Here is a 22,021-nt window from a genome sequence, read left to right on the forward strand (position 1 = left end):
TGCAGTTAAGACAATGATAAACTTAATTGGGTCATTAACAATAGAGGCAGCAGTCAAGCCAACATAAACTGTGGTCCTACAGGTCTGGGCTAGCTAGACAATTGAAGAAAGGTACATACTATAAGTCTGGGAGTACAAATGGTTGAGCTTGGGTTCCTCTTTCTCTTTGATAACCTCAGCCTAGTACTGGCACTAGTACTGCCAATTCTAATATTGCGATGTACATGGAGAACTAATTTGGTCACTGAACATTTTGGAAGTAAGTGAAGGTTCATCACTTGTGACACAATCCCAGGGCACTGTTTCAGTTCTCAGCTGTCCACTTCATGTCAATCCTCTGATCCCAGTTGGCTGCCAGTATCTATGCATTCACCCCTTTTCTAACCTCTTTATCCAATTTAGGGTCTCTCAGCAAGCAACGGGTACAAGGCAGAGTACACCCTGGACAGGATGCCAGCCTATCTCAGGGTACACACAAGCCACACACACTCGCACCAGAGTCAATTTTCCCAGAAGCCAGTTAACCTACCAGTATGTCTTGGAACCATGGGAGGTAACCAGAACACCTAGAGGAAATCCATGCAAAAGAGGGGAGACCATATGTTACGTTCTGTGTTTGTTTTTCTCATGCAGCTAGCAGGAAAGTGAACCCAGGGCCCCAGTGATGAGGCATCAGGGCTAATCACTGAGCCACTGTGCTTCCCCGGTGACAGTATCTTAGTCGACAAATGTCACTATGCATCTTGTAAAGTTCTAGAAGTCCAAGGATTCAATCTTTCCATTTTCACCAACAAAATGTAATAGACCTGTTTTCACACTTTGTGTATCCTTTAATCAAAGGGGCAAAGTTAATCTCGATAGTTGCAAGCAGCTAATCAATGAGAGCAGAACTTTACATTGATTATACCCATGAAACAAATATAAATGCAAAAGCCAGTTTTTATAAAAGAGTTTCAAGATCTTTTATATACAGCTGTTTTACATTTCAATTTAAAGCTTAGAATGTGTGCAATTACTGTTTTGGAATAATCTAAATCTTTTCCAACAGTTTCCACCAGGAAAAACAATTTTTACAAATTTTGCAAATTTCTGTTTTAAAGTTTACTTTTGAATTTCATTACTGACAATTTCAGAATTCAGTTGGTCCCAAGAAAAAAAGAATTGTTGGGTAATTGTCACTCCCACCAAACAATAATGCTTATGTGCTTAAAACATGACCACAAAAAAATACTGGGTTCACAAAATGTCTGACATTACTTATTCCAGTTAGTAATTCAATAAATACAAATATGCAATGCAAGATTAATAAAGATGTTAGTTTTTAATTAAAAATGCCAAGATTCTTGTACATGATGCATATTGAGCCAAGCTGAGGCTGACCGTACAGCAATTGTTGTGCCATGTCATCCCACACAGATCCCACACATTCCCCAAATGTTATGGACCTGAAATGCAAATTTCATGTTTAATGCTGGCATTGTTGATATTTGTTCTGCAAATCTTTAGGTACTACAATGCCTGCAAATTTACTTGGAGGACTATAGATTTAAAAAAAAAGGTTGTGATTAAAGGTGACTTTTTTTACATCAAAGACTAAACAGAAATAAATTAAAAATAAAGGTCATTAGTGTTATAAATTATATAGTAGATTTTATATTTGTTTAATATCCTAGGGTGTAGGATGTTAAAAGGAATTAAAATGTGGTATTTTGAGAATGTGCTGAACAAGAAGCAAATATGATTTCAGAAAGAATGAATTTAAGTTTGTGCTTGTCTTGAATGGCAAAGTAGCATCTTCATTATTCAGTATTCATCTTGGGACTCAATTTCAAACTTATAAGTGTTTTTTAAACAGGCTATAACCCATAAATTCCCTAATTATTTTATAATTTTGAGTGCAATTCCCTCTCTGAACTTTTAATTGATTATCTGGAGCAATTTGCACAATGTTTCCAGGCCAAAACAAAACCTTATTTTTAAAAATGTATATCACCTGCAATATTGAGCTGAGTGATGTGCTAAATGAAGTTTGACTGCTGATAGTTCTCCTTATATCATAATCATGCCTGAAGATAACTTATACAGATGAAAGAAGAATGGTTCGGGAATTAATGCATACTGCAGATTTCATTAAAACAAAACTGCAAGGGATTAAGAAGTGAGTTTAAGAAGCTCACTGAAAATGTGAAGCCATATTGATAAATTGATAAACAAAAAGACAAGAACATGAATGGCACGAGACAAGGACATTTAGCCTGATGTCAGTATTTCTCAAAAGTTATTTTTTGGGCTATATAAACCAGACTCTTAGTATTTATGACTTTAAATGAATTATGAACATCAAGTAACACCATACTAGGAGTTCCTTTCTCTACCCAAGTCTAGAAGAGTTGCATATTTGCTGTGGAGCTGGTTACCACAAATCCTTACCTCGGCTTGTGTACTTTAGGGAGAAGCCACCTGCCTTTACTGAAAAAAATTGACACCTTAATTGTACGTGCCAGCAGCGTTCTGTAATCTGCATGAATTGGCACCTCTTTCAAGCAGTCAAGGACATCCACATCAATAAGCAGCACATTTGAGTATCAAGAGGCCTTAAATTTAAAAGAAAGGATCACTGCACTTTTAAGATAAAATGAAGACCACCTACTTGACCATCAATGCATGGTTTGATTTTATACATGATTTTCTTTACATATAGCTTCAGTTTGATGTTCTATACAGTGAGTAAAACAAAATCTACCTCTACTTGACATTTTTGTACATACTGTATATATATAATACACCCTTCTTAAACCAACCCGGAGGCACTCCCTATGCTAAGTGGTGTTAGTTGACAAGAAGGTTATGTTATGCTCTACCTAGCAGAAGAACACTTCTTAAAAATGTAGCAAATTCCCCCGAGATTTTCCTTTAGTGTGAGCAGCACACACTAGTACCCACCAGCAAAAAGGTGGCCTGTGCAGCCCACTGACTTAGATTTTTCTTTTAAAACACTGTCCTTCCAGAACTGCTTTCCCTCATCACCTGTAAATTTATAGGGACACCTGAAGAACACCAGTCAGGTACCAATTGCTTCTTTTAAAATAGTCTACATTCTTTGGTGACCGTCCACTTGTTTTGATGAATTTATTTTTTAGCAAAAAAAAATAACCGAAGCAGGCCACAAGTTCCAATCCTCTCCCTCACTGTTTCAGTCTGGCCAGCTGTATCCTTGCAAAAGGAGTGATGTGGTTTGGGAAATTGGCGACAGTGATGAGCTGCTTGTCCTTCGAAGAGCTGGGCAGACTTGAGATCCCTCAGTAATGCAGATTCCATCAATGCCCTCAAATCTTCTCGTCGGTCATCTCCAGGAACTGTGCATAGACATCCCTTGAACATTCCCCTTTTTGGTTGAACAGGAACTTGTAGTAGCTGCCGTCTGCGCAGATAGCTGGAAGAGACAGTCAAGCCGGTATTATCAGTTATTTTTCAGTTTGCAATGTTAAGTCAAAAGAGGAAAACCTTCAAAGAAAGTAAACTGTATGCATGAGGGTCAGGTATTTCAATGCTACATGCCACTCTTTTATCAAGAGCATTTTCATCTTTCTTACTTATAATGTACTAAATCTGACATTGCAACTAATTTCCATAAGGGGGCACTGCAGTGTAGATGACAGCTCACTGGCTACCAAAGTACAACTAATTTGGTCTGGTACAGCAACATTTAAAAAAATAAACATTTCAACAGGCATTATAATATTATATATATACATAAAACTAAGAAAAGTTACTTTGAAATATTTTTCTATTAACACCTGTTCAACCATTCTTCACATCCAGTACATTAAAAGCTCTTCATAATACTTCGATACATTTTTACTCCATGTGGAAGTTTAAAAACATTGAGTACATGAAATGCTATTAGCAAATGTTAAAAAAAGAACATATGTTTCCAATTATTGAAAAGAATAAATATTACAAATGGCACCTTCAGTTTGTGTTTGTATGCCTGGTATATCTTTGTTTTATTTTTTATGAAAGGAACTGAATGTATGGCTCATACTCCTTGTTTAAAAATTATTTAGAAGAATGTTCTTAGATTTTATTGAGTTTTATATAGGACATTTTCATACTTTGTGTATTGAATTTTTCAGGAACATACAGGTTGGCCACCCAGCCTGCCTGGTTTCTAGCAGCAGGCTAGGTGATCTGAGGATTTCATCCAGACATTTCTTGAAGTGCACATGTTCCTGTTTGCATTATCTAAATACAGGAACAATGAGGAAAAAAAACTAGTTTCAGTTTCATTGTCTGAAGCAATTTAACCAGTAATTAGAGAAGGGAGTTTAAGAATAATCATAAAAGCCGCCTCCATTCCAGCAGGGTTACTTGACATGAGTACTTCAGAACATGGGCAGAACAAACTCATTGGCTAAAGGAGGACTTTGGCTCCCAGCCTGAAACTACAACCATCCCCAACAAATAACCCACACATGTATGCTTTTCAGTAAAAACTTGCAATGTGTATTGAGAAACGCAGCCAAGACACTGGAAAGAACTACAGATAATGCCATTTCTCCCATTGAGCAAAAACAGCAGTTTTATACTGGCTGCAGTCCAATTTTTTTTTTTGCTCAGTTGAACTTCTACTTGGAGCACATGTATAATGTATGAAACGCAGCACATTAACCTTAAAACTATGCTTTGGATTGCTGCCATGCTGGAATATCTATTTTCAGCCAAGCTTGAACTTCTTGGCAGAAGAAAGCAGCTGTTTGGCCAAAATGTCCCGGTACATGTTGCAGTTCGCGGTCATGTGCAGGTATGTTTGCCGAGGTCACAACAGAAATGTGCTCAAAGGGGACTTGAATCTATCCCGTTAACAAGTCCATTACCTCTAAACACTACTGCGTGTTACCCCTATATATGAATTCTGGGCTTCTATATATGAAATTCTGGGCTGCCACAGCCCTTGTCTGAAGAAGCTAAAGGATAATGGGTATATATACAGTATATGCATTATATACATATTACATATGTATTGTACATGTGATGTGAGAAAGAAAATAAGAGTAAGATATTATACCTATTACTGCATTTGGCTCAGTTCCAAAGGCACAAACACAGGGGGAACCAGAAGGAACCTGAAACTTGGAGAAGCTCCACTTGGAACTGAAGTATTTGGGAAGGAAGCTCGCAGACGCCAAACTGCAAAAGAAAAGGAAAATGATATTTGTATTCAAATAAACCAACACATCTATTATGAAGAAAGGTTTTCACAAGAAAATGTCAAAGCCTATAGCTCATAGGGTGAGATATGGAACATTTATACAACAATACAGTAGAAAAAGTTAAAGAATGGACTGTGCCAAACCAGTTTGTTTCCAAAACATTAAACTGATGCATAATTAAAACACAGTAATTTGTTTTACTTCAATATTTCATTGGGCACATGGCATAATGTTATTTACATGATGTATGAAGGTTTTAAGGTTTTCCATACCTGGACTGCTTGTTTCTTTTTGGATCCTCAGCAGCAAATATATGTACTGTACCATGGTCACTTGACACACAGATTAGAGACGCATCCTGGTTGAAATTAATGCTGGACACACAAACATTAAGGACAGGATTTAAAGTTCATAAACAGTCATGCAGTAATTCCAAAGAGCTAAAAACTACAATTCACTTACATACTCAGGACTTACATACTCATGATATTTGAACAAGATGCTACAGTACATATATACATGTGAAGATATCTACATACACATATACAGTAGATTTAAACATCTATGCCTGTCAAGGTAATTTAAAATAAACTATTACATCTCCCTGTATAAAAATATTCATATATATAGTAAAATGTGTACTAAGAAATTAGATTACAACAAAAGGTATGATTATACCCATGTGAATATACATGATGTATTATTTAGATTGGTGTGCGTCTTATTCATCAATCACTTAATTAGTATATAACTACTGCTTTCTCTTTCATTTAACTGCATCTTTGTGAATAGCAACACCTTACCAGTAAATGTTTGCTGCTTGTGAACCCCTTCTTAGTTCCTGGATTAAATGGCCACCAGAAGTATCAAATATCCTAATAAGAGTCCCCTACGACAGAAACATAGTCTTAGTATATGTTGTAATGTTCCCAGGAACATTTCTGGTTTTTAAAAAATAATTTTCTTCAAACTGAGAATCTGACAGGTTCCTTTAAAACCTGTATTTTCTTCATTAACACTTACTTCAGAAGGGGGAAATCTTTTACTATAAAAGCTCATCCACAGTTATATACACTTTTTATGCTAAATGAGTGAATAAAACACTAGTAATAAAATATTAAACTAAGCAGTCCTAAAAATAGACACACTAAGCATGAGTTGATTTATCTGTGATCCAAAATATTTGAGTCTGGGTCATGTCACCAGTCAGTGAAATTCTCCAAGCAGCATTTTAGGACTGGAAGGATGGGGATTACCTGGGATCTCCCAGCAAAACAACTGCCTCCTGGGTGGGTATATAGTATAAACATGGTAACTGAAAAAAGGCTGAAAGATGACCGTTTAGCATACTTTTTCTGAAGCTGTGGCTATCCGCGTTCCCTGCAAATTGAGTGCGATGCAGCTCAGGGCTCCTTCATGAGCTGGGATGTCTACTGGAGGCTTCTCTGTATTGGCTAGGTCCACTATCTGCACATGGCCTGTATGAGTGCCAGGGAAGGCCAGCAGGGAGTTGTTGCTGTTTGGACACAATACACAAAGACCTGCAGAGAGACAGAAGAGTTCAATCAATATCTCAAAATCTCAAGAACTGAAATCACAGAATTGGAAAACATCATACGAAAGACAGCTTTGATCTGTAAGGCCTTTTGTACTAAACTGCACACAACTGTAATTCAACAGAAAACAAGCAGTTTCATTAAAGCAAAAAAGATGAAGACCTTTCAGCGTTCTCCTCTTATTTGAGCATTCTACACTAGAATAAGTTCCCTTTTGGTTACAGAAGTAGTAAAAGAATAAATGTCATAGTTTAATGGGGACTAGCCTTTAGACTCTATTAAGAAGCTGGTAATATTCAGCGCACGTCCTCACAACAGACAGCTTGTGTACCACATATCTTCCTACACACAAACACACTGAAACACACAAATCAGTGCCTTTGACCTGGAGGAGTTCAGTAGTTTGAGCTTTTACAGATTTTGGATGAACTATAGACTTTTTTAAGGTTAGCTACATATTCCAAGCAGTACCATGGGCTGAGCTGCCAACCCCCAGTTTGTGAACGTTTTGACATAAACCATTTTTGAATCTTCTATTCAAGTAAGGGGAAAGTACATAACAGGAAACTGTCACATCTTATTTTTAATGTGTTTTTTTTTAATCTGAAACAAATATACCATGTTGTACATATATATTTTTAAATCATGATTCAGTATTATTACTATTTTACTACTGTTTACTATTTTAAAACAATTTGCTTAATTGAACAATACTTAATATAGGAATGCTTATAAATATACGATCTATACATAAATGTTGCTATTGTTCTACCTACTATAATTTCTACAATGTCATTTACAATTTCCTTTTGGTCTTATTTAAAAATAAATATGAATACTAGAGGGTACAGAGGGAATATCTGCAAGGGCAAAAAGTACAGACTGACCTTTAGGGTTGTAGCAGGTCTCAAAGACATGCAGCTGGTGAGGGTTGTGGGTAAAGGTGAATACTTTTATCATGGAGTCTAGAACCACCACAATCCTGGAACAAGGACATTTAACAGCGTTTAGTATTTTTAGTTTATTGCCTACCATGCACAAGGACAGACACTTCCAAACTTTTAAAACAATCAAACATTCATCAGCTCATTAGTGTCAGTGCTGGACTCTTATCTTAGCACTTGAAAATATATGCTTACTTAGATCTCTTAATATAAATATTAACCAGAAGACCTGTTTAATGAGAAATCCCCATTTCAGTCTTTTAGTTAATCGTAACCCTGATTAACCCTCCTCAGTGAAGAGTTTCAGGTAGCTACACATCCACTGAGACTGCTTTGTCCTTTCGTAATAAACTAGAATTAACATCCATAACAAAATGTGGCCATATGAAATTAACACTTCTTTTAGCATCCATAAAATGGATAACAACTGACAAGTAAACTTCAGCCTTATGTTATATTGGGAATAATTCTTCTGTTTCAATCCTGAAATGCAGTTAAAATGATCTAAAACAATCAAAGACATTTCACTGCCATTTTCTATTGCACATGGTAGACATTTGGCTATTTCTGATTTACATTTGGTATCACCCCATTAAATAGTATTTAACATAGGAGCTTTGAGATTTAACCAGTATACTTGCCGTGTGCTGAATATGCTTATTGCCATATCAGAAAACTGTGCTTGTGTTGTTAAATAAAACGTTTTTTTTATTAATGTGAGTTGTAGGAATTGAACAGCTTTTCAGAAACTTAATGGAAGGTCTTAACACTTTGACTTTGTGACGTCTTTGCAGCGCACTTGTGTGAGTCTTTTGTATCTATCTTTGTGGCTTTCAAACTGCTCGTCAGATCCAATATTCTCTGGAACAATCCCTTGTGATGAAATAAAGAAGACTTGAGATTCTAAACCTGGCATACCTTTCAGTAATTATGGAAGCTCTTTGTACATCACAGTATCTTGTCAAATATTTATTTATTTTTCTAAAAAACCTGGGTAAAAAACAATGTATGTCTGTGTTTGGGATATTACTTGCAAAAATGTTAAATTATGTTACTCGCAAGGGCTATTCTGAAGGCACTGCAAGTCAGATTAATTGAATCTGGCAATATGCTTCTAAAGAATGTCAATGTATGTTTTAATCATGATGAATCCCTGCCATTCACAAGCCATACTTTATTTCACTTACGAGTAATTCACAGTGCAAAGATAAGAAACTATTTTGACTTCCACTACTTTCAGTATTTGCCAAGCCTTGTAAAATAAAATGTCCAAACCACACAGATCTTTTCTATCTGTAGACTCACCATTAACTGCAGATACACTGTTACGTTTTGATGAGTGTCTGGATTTTCTCTTTATGAAAATCATAAATTCTGAGGAAATAATTCTTTTTAACATCTAGTTAAGTACTGCTCTCTCATGTATTACTTTTAAGAAATACAAAACACTTTATGGCTAATGAGAAGAGACAATGCCTTTGTCAAGCCATCTTTTATATTAACAGCTTGACACATTCCAAATTTTCTTTACCTTTGTGTCCTTTTCCAGACAACTCCTGTTATTTCTGTATGTGAGAGTTATACTAATATTAATTATCAGTTTGTTAATTTTCAAGTGTGATCCAAAGATGAACTGCAAGTTGTACAATGTAAGTTCTACCAATCCATGTAGAAACAATATGCCATATGACTGCAGTTCTTACTCGGAAAATCAGGGTCAGTAATGATTATGAGTATTCTATAACCATTTATTCTTTTTTCTACGATATGATCCACACACAAATATTTTATCATCAAACCTGATCCTAAGTGACAGTTCCTCATGTTAAACATAGTGTGTTGTTTTGTTTAGGAAGCTCAAAGTTGGTGACAATGCTAAAAAGATGCTTATATTCTACTGATCACTGTATTTTACAGTCTTTCATACATATACACTGTCAATTTAGACCCGTCTACTGTACTAGACAGCCAATACACAGATCCCAGCAGAATTTAACTACCCACTACCTAGCTTTTACAGGCAAGACAAAAATAATTAAACTGTTTACAGAAATCTAACTCAATCTCATACTGTAGAATCCAGTAACATAAAATTCTTCCATTGAAGATTCTGCTAGTACCTGTGAAGTTTATACAGATATTTTATTTATCCCTCATTCTGCTGCATGAAGTAAATTATTTATTTATAAGTTAAATTAGGAATCTAGACTGGAATTGCAAACGTGCTATTAATACTTATTTCCAGGCCTTCTTACTTTGGTGTCTCCAAGAATTCCTTTGTTATAAATAAGACAGCCAAGCGTTAATTATTCCAGTATGTTAGATGCTGAAAGTAAAATTATCTGCCACATCATTTATTCTTGTATTCATATATTAAATCTATTAAATGTAAATCCCATTTGAGTTCTCAGACAATGCAACATTCAAAAAAGGAAAGGCTACGCAATTCCTTATTATTAACTTTAATCTACATTCTTTATCAAATAAACAACAACAATATTATGAATAAAAAAAGTGTAATTACCGATCACGTCTAAGTTTCACAGCTTTCACTTCTGTGGAAAACTCTATTTCTATAACCGTCTTCTTCTTCAAATCGTCCCATATCATCACTGAGAAGAAGAAATAGGTTAGTTTAGGCCTAAATAGCTGTCTTGCTGTTTAGTATTCAAATGCTTCAGAATAAACAAAACGATCAATAACGTGACATAGCAAAACAGCAAACAGGCTATTATTCAAAGCAAGAAGTATTTTCATAATTTGTCCGATACTAAAATTCTTAAAACTCTACAGATATATTTCTAGAAAACAAACTTACAAACTCAACTGCAGTTTCACTGAAAAATGCTAAATTGTATCATAAACATAGGACATACGGCCTTTCTTCTGAATAATATCACTCCTCTAACATAGCTTTAATATAGCTAAATTTAATCTGCTTTACATAAGAACATCAAAACATTTTCCTAATAAAAATAAATCCACAAAATGTTTCACAATAAAATTCTAACACACTCCATAAAGAAGTTGAATGAGACAATCTAAAAGCTCTTGTTCTGGCTGTAAATATACCTTTATTAGGGGGATACTTTGGCTTCTTCCCTCCTCCAACTAGTGCTAAGTAGTTACATCGGAACAGCATCTCAACATGGCCTACACCACCTTCCAGAAACTCTGCAATGAAACAAAAAGAAAGCTTCAACAGAAGCAAAACTGACACAGGCATAGCATCATGGCTATCAGCTGTTATCACTGTGCAGAAGTGGTGACACAACAGCCCCCGTCACAGCTGAACAGCCCTCTGGTAAGGCTCAATTAAAGCTTCTGCTCTACCATGCTTTATTTAAAATACATTATTGCAGACAAATCTGACAATTAACTTCACTACTTGGAAATATGACCTGGTACAGAAGTCTAGAACTGTTAATTACAATATGCTGTTTTGCACCAATCTATGTGGTCTGTGTGTTACACAACTCTCAGGACAGGGCTAGTCCTGAACATTCAAAACAGATGTATCAGCACCTTTGTAAACAATACCCAAGCATATTGTGCCTCCTGTGTATTAATCACTTGAATTCATTTAAAAAATGTAAAAGGGTGTTAAAATCTTTAAATTAGTATAAAAAATGCCTATAATCCACTAGAAGATGTTACTGCTTTCCAGCATAGCATGTGATTTAGGGCATGTTACAACTCTAATCCAAGACACTTACAACCAGCATAAGCAGAGTGTCAAAATCTGTTATCTAACCACTTCAATGACAAATTAAAAAAACCTTTTAAATGTATCTGAGAATCTTTATGAACGTCTATACCAACACAAGTATATTGTCCTAAGAAAGGTTTCTGTGCTCGCTCTCGACTGAACACCTTGTCACAGCACTGTAAACAAAATCCCTGTGTAAGCAAAGACAGTTAAAATCACGTGAGAGTCACATCTGCGCATCTCTGTCTCTTTTCCACTGGGAATGATTAACTATGTGTTACTTGTCTAGTTTTCCATTGAGACCAGATCACATAAACATGAGGAGAGGAAGTACCTTGAGTCTTATTGTCACAAACAATGTCATGCTGAGTTTAAAAAAAAGTGTCTTTACTAAGGGGACAAATGTTTTTCAAAACTGCAACTGGTACTATTTTTAGAGTACTGTCATCATTGTTGTGTATTTTCTGACATGACAACTATAAAAAAAAACATTAAAATTCAGCTGGCTAATTTCCAGAAAATTGTATTTCCAATACTGTAAAAAGTAAGTTACTGTAAAAGTAAAATAAAATTCCACAATAGATTAATGTAGGCGTTACGACCCCAAGTGTCTAGGGGTACAGGGGTGTAACATTTAGGAGAATTCACTGGGACGTAACAGTAGATCTCAAAGTAGGTAGTTCTGTCAAGATAACCTAAAAATAAAAACGCGAAACCAAAAAAGTAAAAACTATGGACATGCCTAGTGCGAAAAATACAAATACGTCTGTGGTCACTTAAAAAGCATCTCTTGTATTCTCTATGTTATAAGATGCATACTAAAACTAACAGTGTTCCTGAATTTAGGAGCACAGATTTCAGAAATGACCAGTTAGCTGTGTAGACTGTGCCTTATAAACACACTTCTTTAACTGACAGAGACAAATCGATTTCGTATTGCATTTGTAAAGCAACAGATAAAGTATGCTTAAGAATGTAACTGGTATGCAATCAAACTATGTTTGACCTAGGGCTAAAATGTGCACTCTAAACAGCATATACTTACAGAAGGAGCCCTACCTTGCTTTTCCTTCTCTTTAAGTGGGTCTGTGTTGTAAACTCGGAATCCATTTTCCATTCCACACGCAAAGCACCCTGTGAAAAATGCAAAAGAGGAGCTGGTTGGACATTGCCAACTTCACCAAACTTCATTCAGAAACAGCCCAGGCCAACATCAAAAGGGCAATTTGCATCAATTTCCTACAGAAATGCAGTTAAGGTTTTTTCATGGTTGCAGTTCCAGGGGAAATCTTACTATTTAAGATTAAGATTTACACATTCCTGAAGAAATTATGCCAAATTTATAACAAATCAAAAGAAATGAAAGTATAGCAAACTTCAAATAGAAAACATAAAAAGTATGAAATAACACTGTTGCAAGTACCTCAACCTTGAATACTTCTGCACCTCTGAAAAGAGCCAATGAAAAAGTTTCTTTTTAAGCCACATGTCCAAGTGCATTACTAAATTACATTCCATTTTGTCGATGCTTATAGCAGAGAAACTAGTACATAGTTTTGTTTTGTTTAGACATGACTGTTACAGTGTCTTACTTTCAGGTTCTGACTAGAACTTGTTCAGGCAAACATAGCCCATGTCTTAAATTTACAACAATGACCTTTTGAATTCTAGATGTACTACAGATATTGCTCTTGACTTTTAAGGGCAATAATCTTTCCCCTTACATATCTCAAGATAAATTATGTGTCTTGTCAGTAAGAACATAAACCATGTGTTCAGGCTTCCTTCTAAAATGAGGAATTCTGGGTTCCTGTTTTCAAACCCAAAAACTTACCTGAAATGAACTGAATCCCCAAACTTTTTTTTTAAAGTATGGTGTCTGTACCACAGTACACTGATGTATTTGGTCTAATTCCTTTGTTTGTATTTTATTGGAGTCTTTTATTGTACAGTGCTTTGAAATTGTTTTTATGACAGGCACATAATACCATAAGTTTATTACTATTGATGTTTGTTTAAACAGACAGACTTCATTGTGGCTGTGCCTGTAACAGGCAAAAGGCAGGAGGTAAACTTGTTTAAGGAAGATGTGATGTCAAGAAAGACTCACACAGCTTATATTTGAGAAACCAGCTTCTTCATAGCACTGACCCACAGCCAATGGCCACATTTCAGATATTCTTAGTCCGTAAAGTATGCAGGCACCATTCATTAAGTTATTTGCCTAAGGGGAATTTAAGCAAGGCTGTCATATTACGAGTTGCTTGTTCTCCTGAAGCTAAAATGATGCACTTAAAACAATAGCAGGAGTTCAGTACAGTTATAGAAACCCATTTGCTCTTTTTATAGCACAGAAAGCTGACAGACATTCTGTATGTGTCTATATCTGCCCACATCTAGAAAGGAGATTTTGGTGCATTCATTAAATGTCCTTGAACAATAATCACACAACCATAGGAGGCACAATTTATTTATTACTTATAGGCAAGTGCATAAAGGTATTACTAGGTCTCATCTCATACTTGGATTTTCAATACAAGCAGCCTACAACTGGCTGTGCACCCCAGTATAAGAAGGGGTCGGCCAGGGCTCTTTTGGTTTTACTGTAAAAAGATGAGAACTCATTCAAAGGTCTTTTTATGTTCCATCGTTTTCTAAACTGCACTGAGGTAAAAAAAAAACAGCTTAAAAGTTAAACTGACATTTCCGCAGACCTCATGTGAACCCTCCCAAAAGTGGCAGAAACAGTGGAAAAGTCCATTCCAAAGCTAAAGAAAAACATAGCTGACTGAAGAGCCTGAACACAGGAAGTTAAGTTACAGATGGATGGAGGGAGGGGGGCTTACAAAATGAAATGGTGCAAACAGGATTTCAGCTGACCAGACATTGAATGCATCAAAGTACAATCTGTTCTTCCAGAATGAATTGGACAGCCCTGCTGAACAAGCTGGGTCTATTGAATAAGAAGCAATGTCCCCAAGTTATAAAACCGGTGCTGCTACATACGACATCTGTTAAAAAGATCAAAACCCTTTACAGAAACATGAGTTTTCTTTTGCATTCTCTACTTTTTCTGTCACCTTTCAGAGCATACCATCAGCGGCAGCTATTTTTGAGTTTTAAAATAAATCAAACTCTCTGGAGTTCTTTATTTTTCCAAACTGCCCCACATGCTATTGACTGAAAGATATCATATCCAAAGACCAGGTTTCCCGTCACAAGTATATGTATACCATATTTACACAGTACCCAGAGGGTTATAATTCCAATTATATTTGAATTATATTCAACAAGATGTGTTGAGGACCAAATTGGGTGTGAAAATGAATATAGGAAAATTAGAGGGTTACTCCATAAATCAATTACTTTATAGGCTGACTGAAACAAATTTCATCCAAATATCCATCCATAGTAAAAATGCCATTTATTCCTGATGCATCTGTTGCGGCAAACCAGAACTAGTCCCAGAAGTATTGGGATGAAACTAATTCTAAAGAGAAAAATCTTTGTTCAATGTCTGCTATCTGTAGTAAGAGATGTGAATGCAAGGCACAAACAAAAAAGTAAAAAACATGGACAAGAAGAACTAGATCTCTTCATTACAAGCGGAAAATACTCATGTTTCTAACATTTCAACCAAATCTTTTAAAAAATAATGAAATTAAAACAGCCAGAAAACACTGCAAGAAGGTCTGCTAGGAACAGCTCAGCTAAAAATAGCTGAAAACAGCGGTTCATGAAAGATGGGTGGACAATAAGATTCAGGCTATTCCACTAAAGATCAACTTCAAGTGAGCTCAGTTTTAAATTTCAGATTATTATATGATTATTGTCCACATCCATTACTACAATTTGATACCTGTTCCAAAGTAGGTATTATAATTGCAGATGCAAATGTCCAAGGTATTGGCGGAAAAGTTATAGTGGAAAAATACAAATAAAAAAGCAGTATCATTTTCTTAGTTCCTTTTTAACTATTGAAGACAATTTTGCAATATAACTCATCCTTGCTTTGTAACAGGAAGCTTCTGCTTCCAATATAAAATCACATGCGCAGGAGGAAGTGTGCTGACAGTATGGTGTAGTGCAGGCTGCAGCACAGTACTAAGCCAGCACAAATTCCTGGCACTCAGACCCAGGACAGGCAGTCACAGGATAGGCAGTGACTCATTCTGACAACTACAACTAGTCAGTTTTAAAGACTTAATCAATCAGTTTTAGAAACTGGAAACAGTAGATTTCAGTCTAGTAGACTGAAGATGTTTACCTTATTCAAAAAATATTTTAAAGGGGAAATGCAGTCCCAAATGTTCAAACAAGTTATTAAATCTCAGCGACAAAATAAATTGTCTGGTATCATAAAATTTTACAAATTTCTAATTGAGCACAAAATTATGAACTTTGCGAACGTTGGATAGCTGCCATGCTGTCGAAAACCGCTGGTCTCGCAATGGGCAAGAGCAAAAGTGTGCAAGAACTCACTTAAACTGTCCCTTCCTGATCACTAGTCACTGTAATGGCTAATGTAATGCAATGTACAAGTGAATACGTACACGTTGTGGTGCAGATGTTTCAACGCAGAAATGTTCCAACGTGATCTGCATGCAAAGTAAGTAATTGTCAGAAAAACGTCTTGAAGTCAAGACCAATATTTCTATTGGATTAAAAGAAATGTATTCACACGCCTGCTTGTATACAATGTAATAGGGCCACAACACGTAACTGGAAGTTTTGTTGCCTCATTCTGAATCACAGACAATGACCGCAATATGGTGCTGTACAGTACATACCCAGAAATGGTCTATTATGTAAATTTATTAGAGTTATTGTGTACACTTTACTTTCGTTGTGAATTGAAATGCACTCATCAATTCCGATTCTAACCTCATAATATACAAATATCCCGGCAGTTCTCCTTTAAAAGGAAAAACAGCTCACTGCGATTTGCATAACTACGAGTCATCAGACCTCGTTAGCAAATATTTTTTTTTAATGGGACTGACTACACAACTACACAACAGAAAATTATACCCTCTTTTTTGATAAGTTACTGTATAAAAAAATATAAAAAAGTTGGAACACCTCTAAACAACATTGAAAGATGATAAAATAGTGTGTAAGTTTACTATAGCAATTGTACTGTTTCACAAGTGGAATATTTTAAATGCCAAGAATGCTGGAAGAGTTCAGGGTTCTGATTGGCTATACAATGAAATGATTTGTTCACATAATTGTTTTCACCAATCTGAAGACCTCCATAAATGCAAAGCATAATGAAGACTGTCAAGCACAAGTTTCACAGGTGTAGCTTGGCTTCTGAGGTTTTATTTGTTCTGTTAAATACTTTGTTTTTTTGATCCATTTGACACAAACTCATATACATACACACAGGTGTATTAATTGTAATGGAAAGCTGTTAATATTGTGCCAGTCAGAGCTGCCTTACCTTACAATCCTAAACACCGCACTTGCTCCATCTTTTATACTTCATCCTTTATTTTCTCCTGTGTGATTTTAAACATGGATTATGTATAATGGAACAAGAATTACACATAACTTTCATAATTCTACACCTACTGTTAAACTCAAACTATGGGACATTCTCGAGTGGAATGTTCTTCAACTCAGTAAATTTTAAAATGACTGAAATATTCTTTCTATTAGGAGTATATTAGACAACCAATTACTCATAACCCCCGAGATCTAAAACTGTCAATGCAAGACAATCTCTTTAAGTACAGACAATAGATCACATAACTAACTCACAGTTTCCATAGGATGGAATGCTTTCCAATTACAGAGAACTGTTATACAGAATTACTGTACTGTTGAGTGCAGACTGATAGAAATTCAATTCACAAATCAGTCATGGAATTCTAACAAAACATCCTGTTATACACAGGAGTTTAATTCACTAAACAAAAATCCCATATAAGTTTCAGTCATTTCAGTCACTGGTTTCTTAGATTACAGCATTACATACACTCATATGCAACACATGCAATGCTTTATTCTTCATCCGAAATAAATCCAATCATATAAAATAATAACACATTACACTTCTTGAAGCTTATTGCTGCATTTTATTGTTACAGACCTGGCTGAAATACTGTACTTTTTGACAAACCAATTAGTGCCGTATCAACAGGAAATTCTTTAATTCATATAAATTATTCTGTGTTTTCACATTTTTTGCTTGCTAATGCAATGCTTACAAAATTAAAAACACAAACCAAACAATTTTTAAAACTTGAAACACCAGTCAAGCTCTGCTGACGATGCTGTTGAAAAGCCTGTAACAAAAAAACCCTCCAGAGCCCTTGTTTAATTTCAGCCGCAAATTCATTTTTCAGCACCTTTTAGACGTTCGTAAATGGAAATCTTGGAGGTTTGGCTGAATAGCATATTTTTCTTGGGATAACTGAGCCCAAACCTTGTGATTATAAAGTCAGGTGTTCACTGTTTGATATTATAGTTATGTTTGATATTACTGTTTTATATTAAGAGTTATGATCACACCATGCTTGACTAATAAAGATTCCCTGGTTGCTATTTTCTAGAGTGGTTTGTCAGGGAGAGAACATACTTAGAGAAAGATTTTGTGCTTTGACAATCAGCACACTAGTCCATAGAAAAAACAGTTTGTGAGAGATAATCCACATCCTGAAAGGCAGAGTCACCACACATGCCCAGGACTATGTCACATTCATCTGAGCCTTATGAGTAATTGTTTTCTCACAGAACTGGCTACAGCACAAGAAATTCCAGAATGAACCTGCGAGTCAGCAATCAGAGAATGTTATGGAGTATCACACTGACAATTAAAGGCACAACAGCCAATTTCTGTGTGCCAGACAACACATGAGCAACATGATAAATTCCAGGAGGAGGTGACCTGTGCACCTTCACAATGAGTGAAGCTCGTCATCTGTGTGTGTGAAAACAATCTGCATGCTCAGAGGCACTACAGACGTAACTCTGACAGCCAAGAGCCAACATCGCCATCTTAAGTGAGCAAAAATCTAGTGAGATGAAGCAGAGATTGGTGGACGTTGAGTCACCAGTGGATCCTGTTTCGCCTTTGATAGACTTGATGAAAAACAATAAATGTGAAGACTGTCATGATAAAACAGTTGCTGACTTGCACTGTTGAAGATAACTGGTGGCACGATGGAAGCATAATGATGTGGGATGGTACCCCTTAACAGATGAATGCCCCAAACCAAGGTCAACCTTACTGTTACTACTACAACCTTATATGGATGAAGTCCTTGGACCAACAACTGCTCTGTTCCTGCAAGCCATTTTGCCAGCTGATTATCCAACAGGACAATGCAAGATCATACATTTCTAGGATTACAATGGAATAGCTTTAAAAAAAAAGGTGAGTCCAACAGAACATATATGGGACAAACTTGCCAATACCACCAACAAGACACAATCTCAGCTTGCCAACTTTCACAGACTACCTATAGATACACAGAAAGAATGCTGGAAATCTCACTACAGTCTATAAAGAGCCTGATTTGGCCTATGCATCAGTGCTGTTAGGATTGTGTTAATTCTAAGGGAGGTCATATTAATTTGTAATATTTTCATATTGAGACTGTCAAATTTGAAACACAAAACTTAACATTATTCATTGACCTATGCTTTCTTCACATCTGGTTTGATATCTCTGTTTAGAATCTATATCTAACATTCCTTTTGTGCATCAGTTAGGCAGGTCATAGTCCTACAATAGCTGAACCTTGGTTTGAACAAAAAGGTGGCCTAACTTTATTTTGGCCTGGAGCATTCTCATTTGAGAAAAAACAGCCCTGAGTGGTCTTAATTGTCAAATAGCAGCTTACAAAAATAAAAAAGAAGCTTAATTAACTAATTTTACTACAGTTTTGGACCATACGTGGAATAGGAACAAACAGGGAATATTACATCACATACAGTTACATTTTTAAGTTTACAGATGCAAAGTTACCACATTTCCAGTCAGACCCATTTAGCTGGAAGATATCTGAAAACAGAAGCTACACTAGCCAAAGACCTTACTGAACATTAAAGCTTGGCATTTGAAAGAACAGGAAACTTTTTTTTAAAGATAATAAAAAATAATAAGGGAAAGATAATAAACATTACTTTCCAAGAGAACACAATCCATTTTCTTTTTTGTCTTTGTTACATAATACTGCACCAAAACTCAAGAAACAAGATTCCTAGTGTACACAGAGGAATAGCTAAGGGAAAGATTGTTAATGAGCCTTAGGAGGATTTATTGAAGTCTAACAATGCAAAAATTTATCATGGAAACAGTTAGTTAGTCCCTAACTACAAATGCTCAGGATTAACTTTCCTTCAAATGAAATATTTAAGGAATTTTCTGCATCAGCCTAGAAAGTCACATAGACTAACAGCCCTGACTGGAAGATTGACCAGACCTACAACATGGGCAAGATATCAAAATCTTTTATTTCTCTGCTAAGTTCACATATTTACATTACAATGTATGGCACATTCATTTTTCAATTCAGATGTGGAAGACACTTGAAGGTAATATCGTCAAAAATCATTCTTAATGCCAACCCTGCTATTAGACTAGGAACAGTGGTGTTTTATCATCAGCTAATAAAAACACTTTTTAAAGCAGTTAATTATAGAGGAAATCACATGTATTACATATTCCAGAAATTAAAAGTTTAAGAAGTCGGTAATTGTGAATGAGCTTTTTTGTTTATGGGCAAGCCCAACAGACACTTCAGTCTTATATTATAATCCATTATAGTATATGTGCTTGATTCAATTCAGTATAAAGCAATGATTCTCCCAAGATCTGAAACCAGTAACACAGGCAGTTGTAATAACAAGAGAACGTTTAATTTAAAATAATATTTTAAAAATATATATTTACAAGGTTGCTCTGATGTAGTTAGTGCTATTTAAATGACATAATTTGGTGAAAGTGAATATTAAATCTTAAACCCCAAAAAACTACAGCATTTCAGTTCTGTTCGTGAGGTAAATCTGAAAATCATACCAAAAATACACTTCCTTCAAGGCAGAAAATGTTAGTGTAGGCACCACAATCTCCTCAGGCTAAGTTGCATTCCTTTTCTTGTTACTTCGCTACATGGAATCAACTTCAAATTGTTCATTTGTAGCTCGCAGGCTTATACACCTCCCAGCTCGATATTTATTACATTACTGTTATAATACCCCGAGTTCAGGTTAAAAATGTAATTTATAGTCACGGGCTGTTAAAAACCACGTTTACTCAACCGATTATTACACTAGAATGAGCAACAGAATAATGGCTACACCTTTTGTAAACGTGTCCAAATGACGTGTAAATGTGAACACGAGAAAGTTGAAGTTGTAAATACGTAAACGAGATATCGGGACCGAATTTCTCCCCATTCGTTAACTATAATGTAAGAAAACATTAAGTGACAATATAGGGGGGAGTGTAGCCATAGCATTTTCAAAACTACAGTTGTCGTGGCTATTCAACACAACAGAACTTCGCCCTATACCTCGCCCCTTAAAGCTCAGCTGGTTAAATATTCGAATCTTAATTAATCAAATGCGAACCAAACATTTCTTAGAGCTCCGCCCTAGGTAGAGTAACTGGGTTGATTAAAAAATAAGACCAGGGGGAAAACGTAAACTGCAGTCAAATGTATAATAGATGAACATATATATCCACTGTGCGTCCAACTGTTAATAATAACACCATGTGGTACTGTTGAAATAACACAGCAAATCCTGTGACTACCATACAATCAATGGAAACAAGCCAGCTAAGGAGTGACTTCCTCTTGCATTTCATACAAGTTTCGATTGAGAAATTAAGGTTTACTGCACACAAGAGTATCGTCTCTGTACGCAGTTACGCATTGCCCTACTAATTACAGCATTATATTAAGGTATTTTCTGGTGCTTTGATTCGGTACTTTTGATTAAATAGCTGAAAGGTTCCGGGCCTAAGGCAGAGTACAATACGTTAAGAGAATGCAACTAGCAATCACCACTGCGAAAAAGCCTGAACCCAGAACGGCTATATAGAAACTGAGCAAAGTCTATGGCCTCACCATGATCCTGGTTAAATCCAGCGTACAAAAGCCCGTTCCCATGTGGGTTGGACGGTAAAAGGTTCATGATGGTACCTCGATATCAGAATTATCGTGTTTTCAATTTCAGCTTAACGGAACCATCCCTCCTCTATCGTCCGTCAAGACACAGAAAACAACACCAGTACCGTTTTTCCTCCCTTGCAAGGACGCGGAGAGGCACGCCGAGCCACCGAGCAGGGAGGAAATTGCTGCATCGACTGCGAGCAATCGAACCGACCGACTGCGAGCAATCGAACCGACCGACTGCAATTTGGATTTTGATTGTTTTTTATCTGATGTTTCAACACACACATTTCCATTAATTATACTCATGTTTAGGTTGCATGACAATGCATTGTTTTTGCTTTATAAGGATTGACTGATATGAGGCTTTTTTCTCTATGACTTCACTATCAAAACATGGGTTCAATTTGGAAAGACCATTTTCTATTTGTACTACTGAAGATCTTTCTAGCTCGTGCATTTTGTGATT

At 35.9% G+C, this 22,021-nt stretch overlaps 1 protein-coding gene across 4 annotated transcripts; it reads right to left on the reverse strand.

Annotated features, from left to right (window-relative positions):
- Nucleotides 1–1,302: 1,302 nt before the first annotated feature.
- On the reverse strand, nt 1,303–21,709 carry wdr45b (WD repeat domain 45B). Of its 4 annotated transcripts, XR_016093793.1 has the most exons (11): nt 21,508–21,707; nt 12,482–12,556; nt 10,786–10,887; nt 10,238–10,325; nt 7,657–7,751; nt 6,564–6,754; nt 6,017–6,102; nt 5,486–5,587; nt 5,069–5,190; nt 4,116–4,245; nt 3,327–3,433 (listed from the first exon to the last, which is right to left on the reverse strand). XR_016093793.1 is itself a non-coding variant. In XM_088928390.1 (10 exons), exons 1-10 carry the CDS (start codon nt 21,572–21,574, stop codon nt 3,327–3,329), a joined length of 1,035 nt encoding a protein of 344 aa, XP_088784516.1. In that variant the 5' UTR covers nt 21,575–21,709; the 3' UTR covers nt 1,303–3,326. The 4 variants fall into 4 exon arrangements, 3 of the variants coding, with proteins under 3 accessions (XP_088784516.1, XP_088784517.1, XP_088784518.1); XM_088928390.1 differs by lacking the exon at nt 4,116–4,245 and having other exon boundaries at nt 1,303–3,433; nt 21,508–21,709; XM_088928391.1 differs by lacking the exon at nt 4,116–4,245 and having other exon boundaries at nt 1,303–3,433; nt 21,583–21,687.
- Nucleotides 21,710–22,021: the final 312 nt, after the last annotated feature.

This window comes from Atractosteus spatula, chromosome 11 (assembly GCF_055471065.1).
Source record: "Atractosteus spatula isolate fAtrSpa1 chromosome 11, fAtrSpa1.hap1, whole genome shotgun sequence".
Taxonomy (NCBI): Eukaryota; Metazoa; Chordata; class Actinopteri; order Semionotiformes; family Lepisosteidae; genus Atractosteus; species Atractosteus spatula.

Excerpts from the sequence above, each read along its gene's own strand:
- wdr45b (XM_088928390.1), bottom strand. The coding sequence starts at position 21,574 with ATGAACCTTTTACCGTCCAACCCACATGGGAACGGGCTTTTGTACGCT. Across the intron at positions 12,557-21,507 it reads TGGATTTAACCAGGATCATG|GGTGCTTTGCGTGTGGAATG; the intron begins GTGAGGCCATAG and ends CATTTTTCACAG. Across the intron at positions 3,434-5,068 it reads TGAGCCAAATGCAGTAATAG|CTATCTGCGCAGACGGCAGC; the intron begins GTATAATATCTT and ends TGTCTCTTCCAG.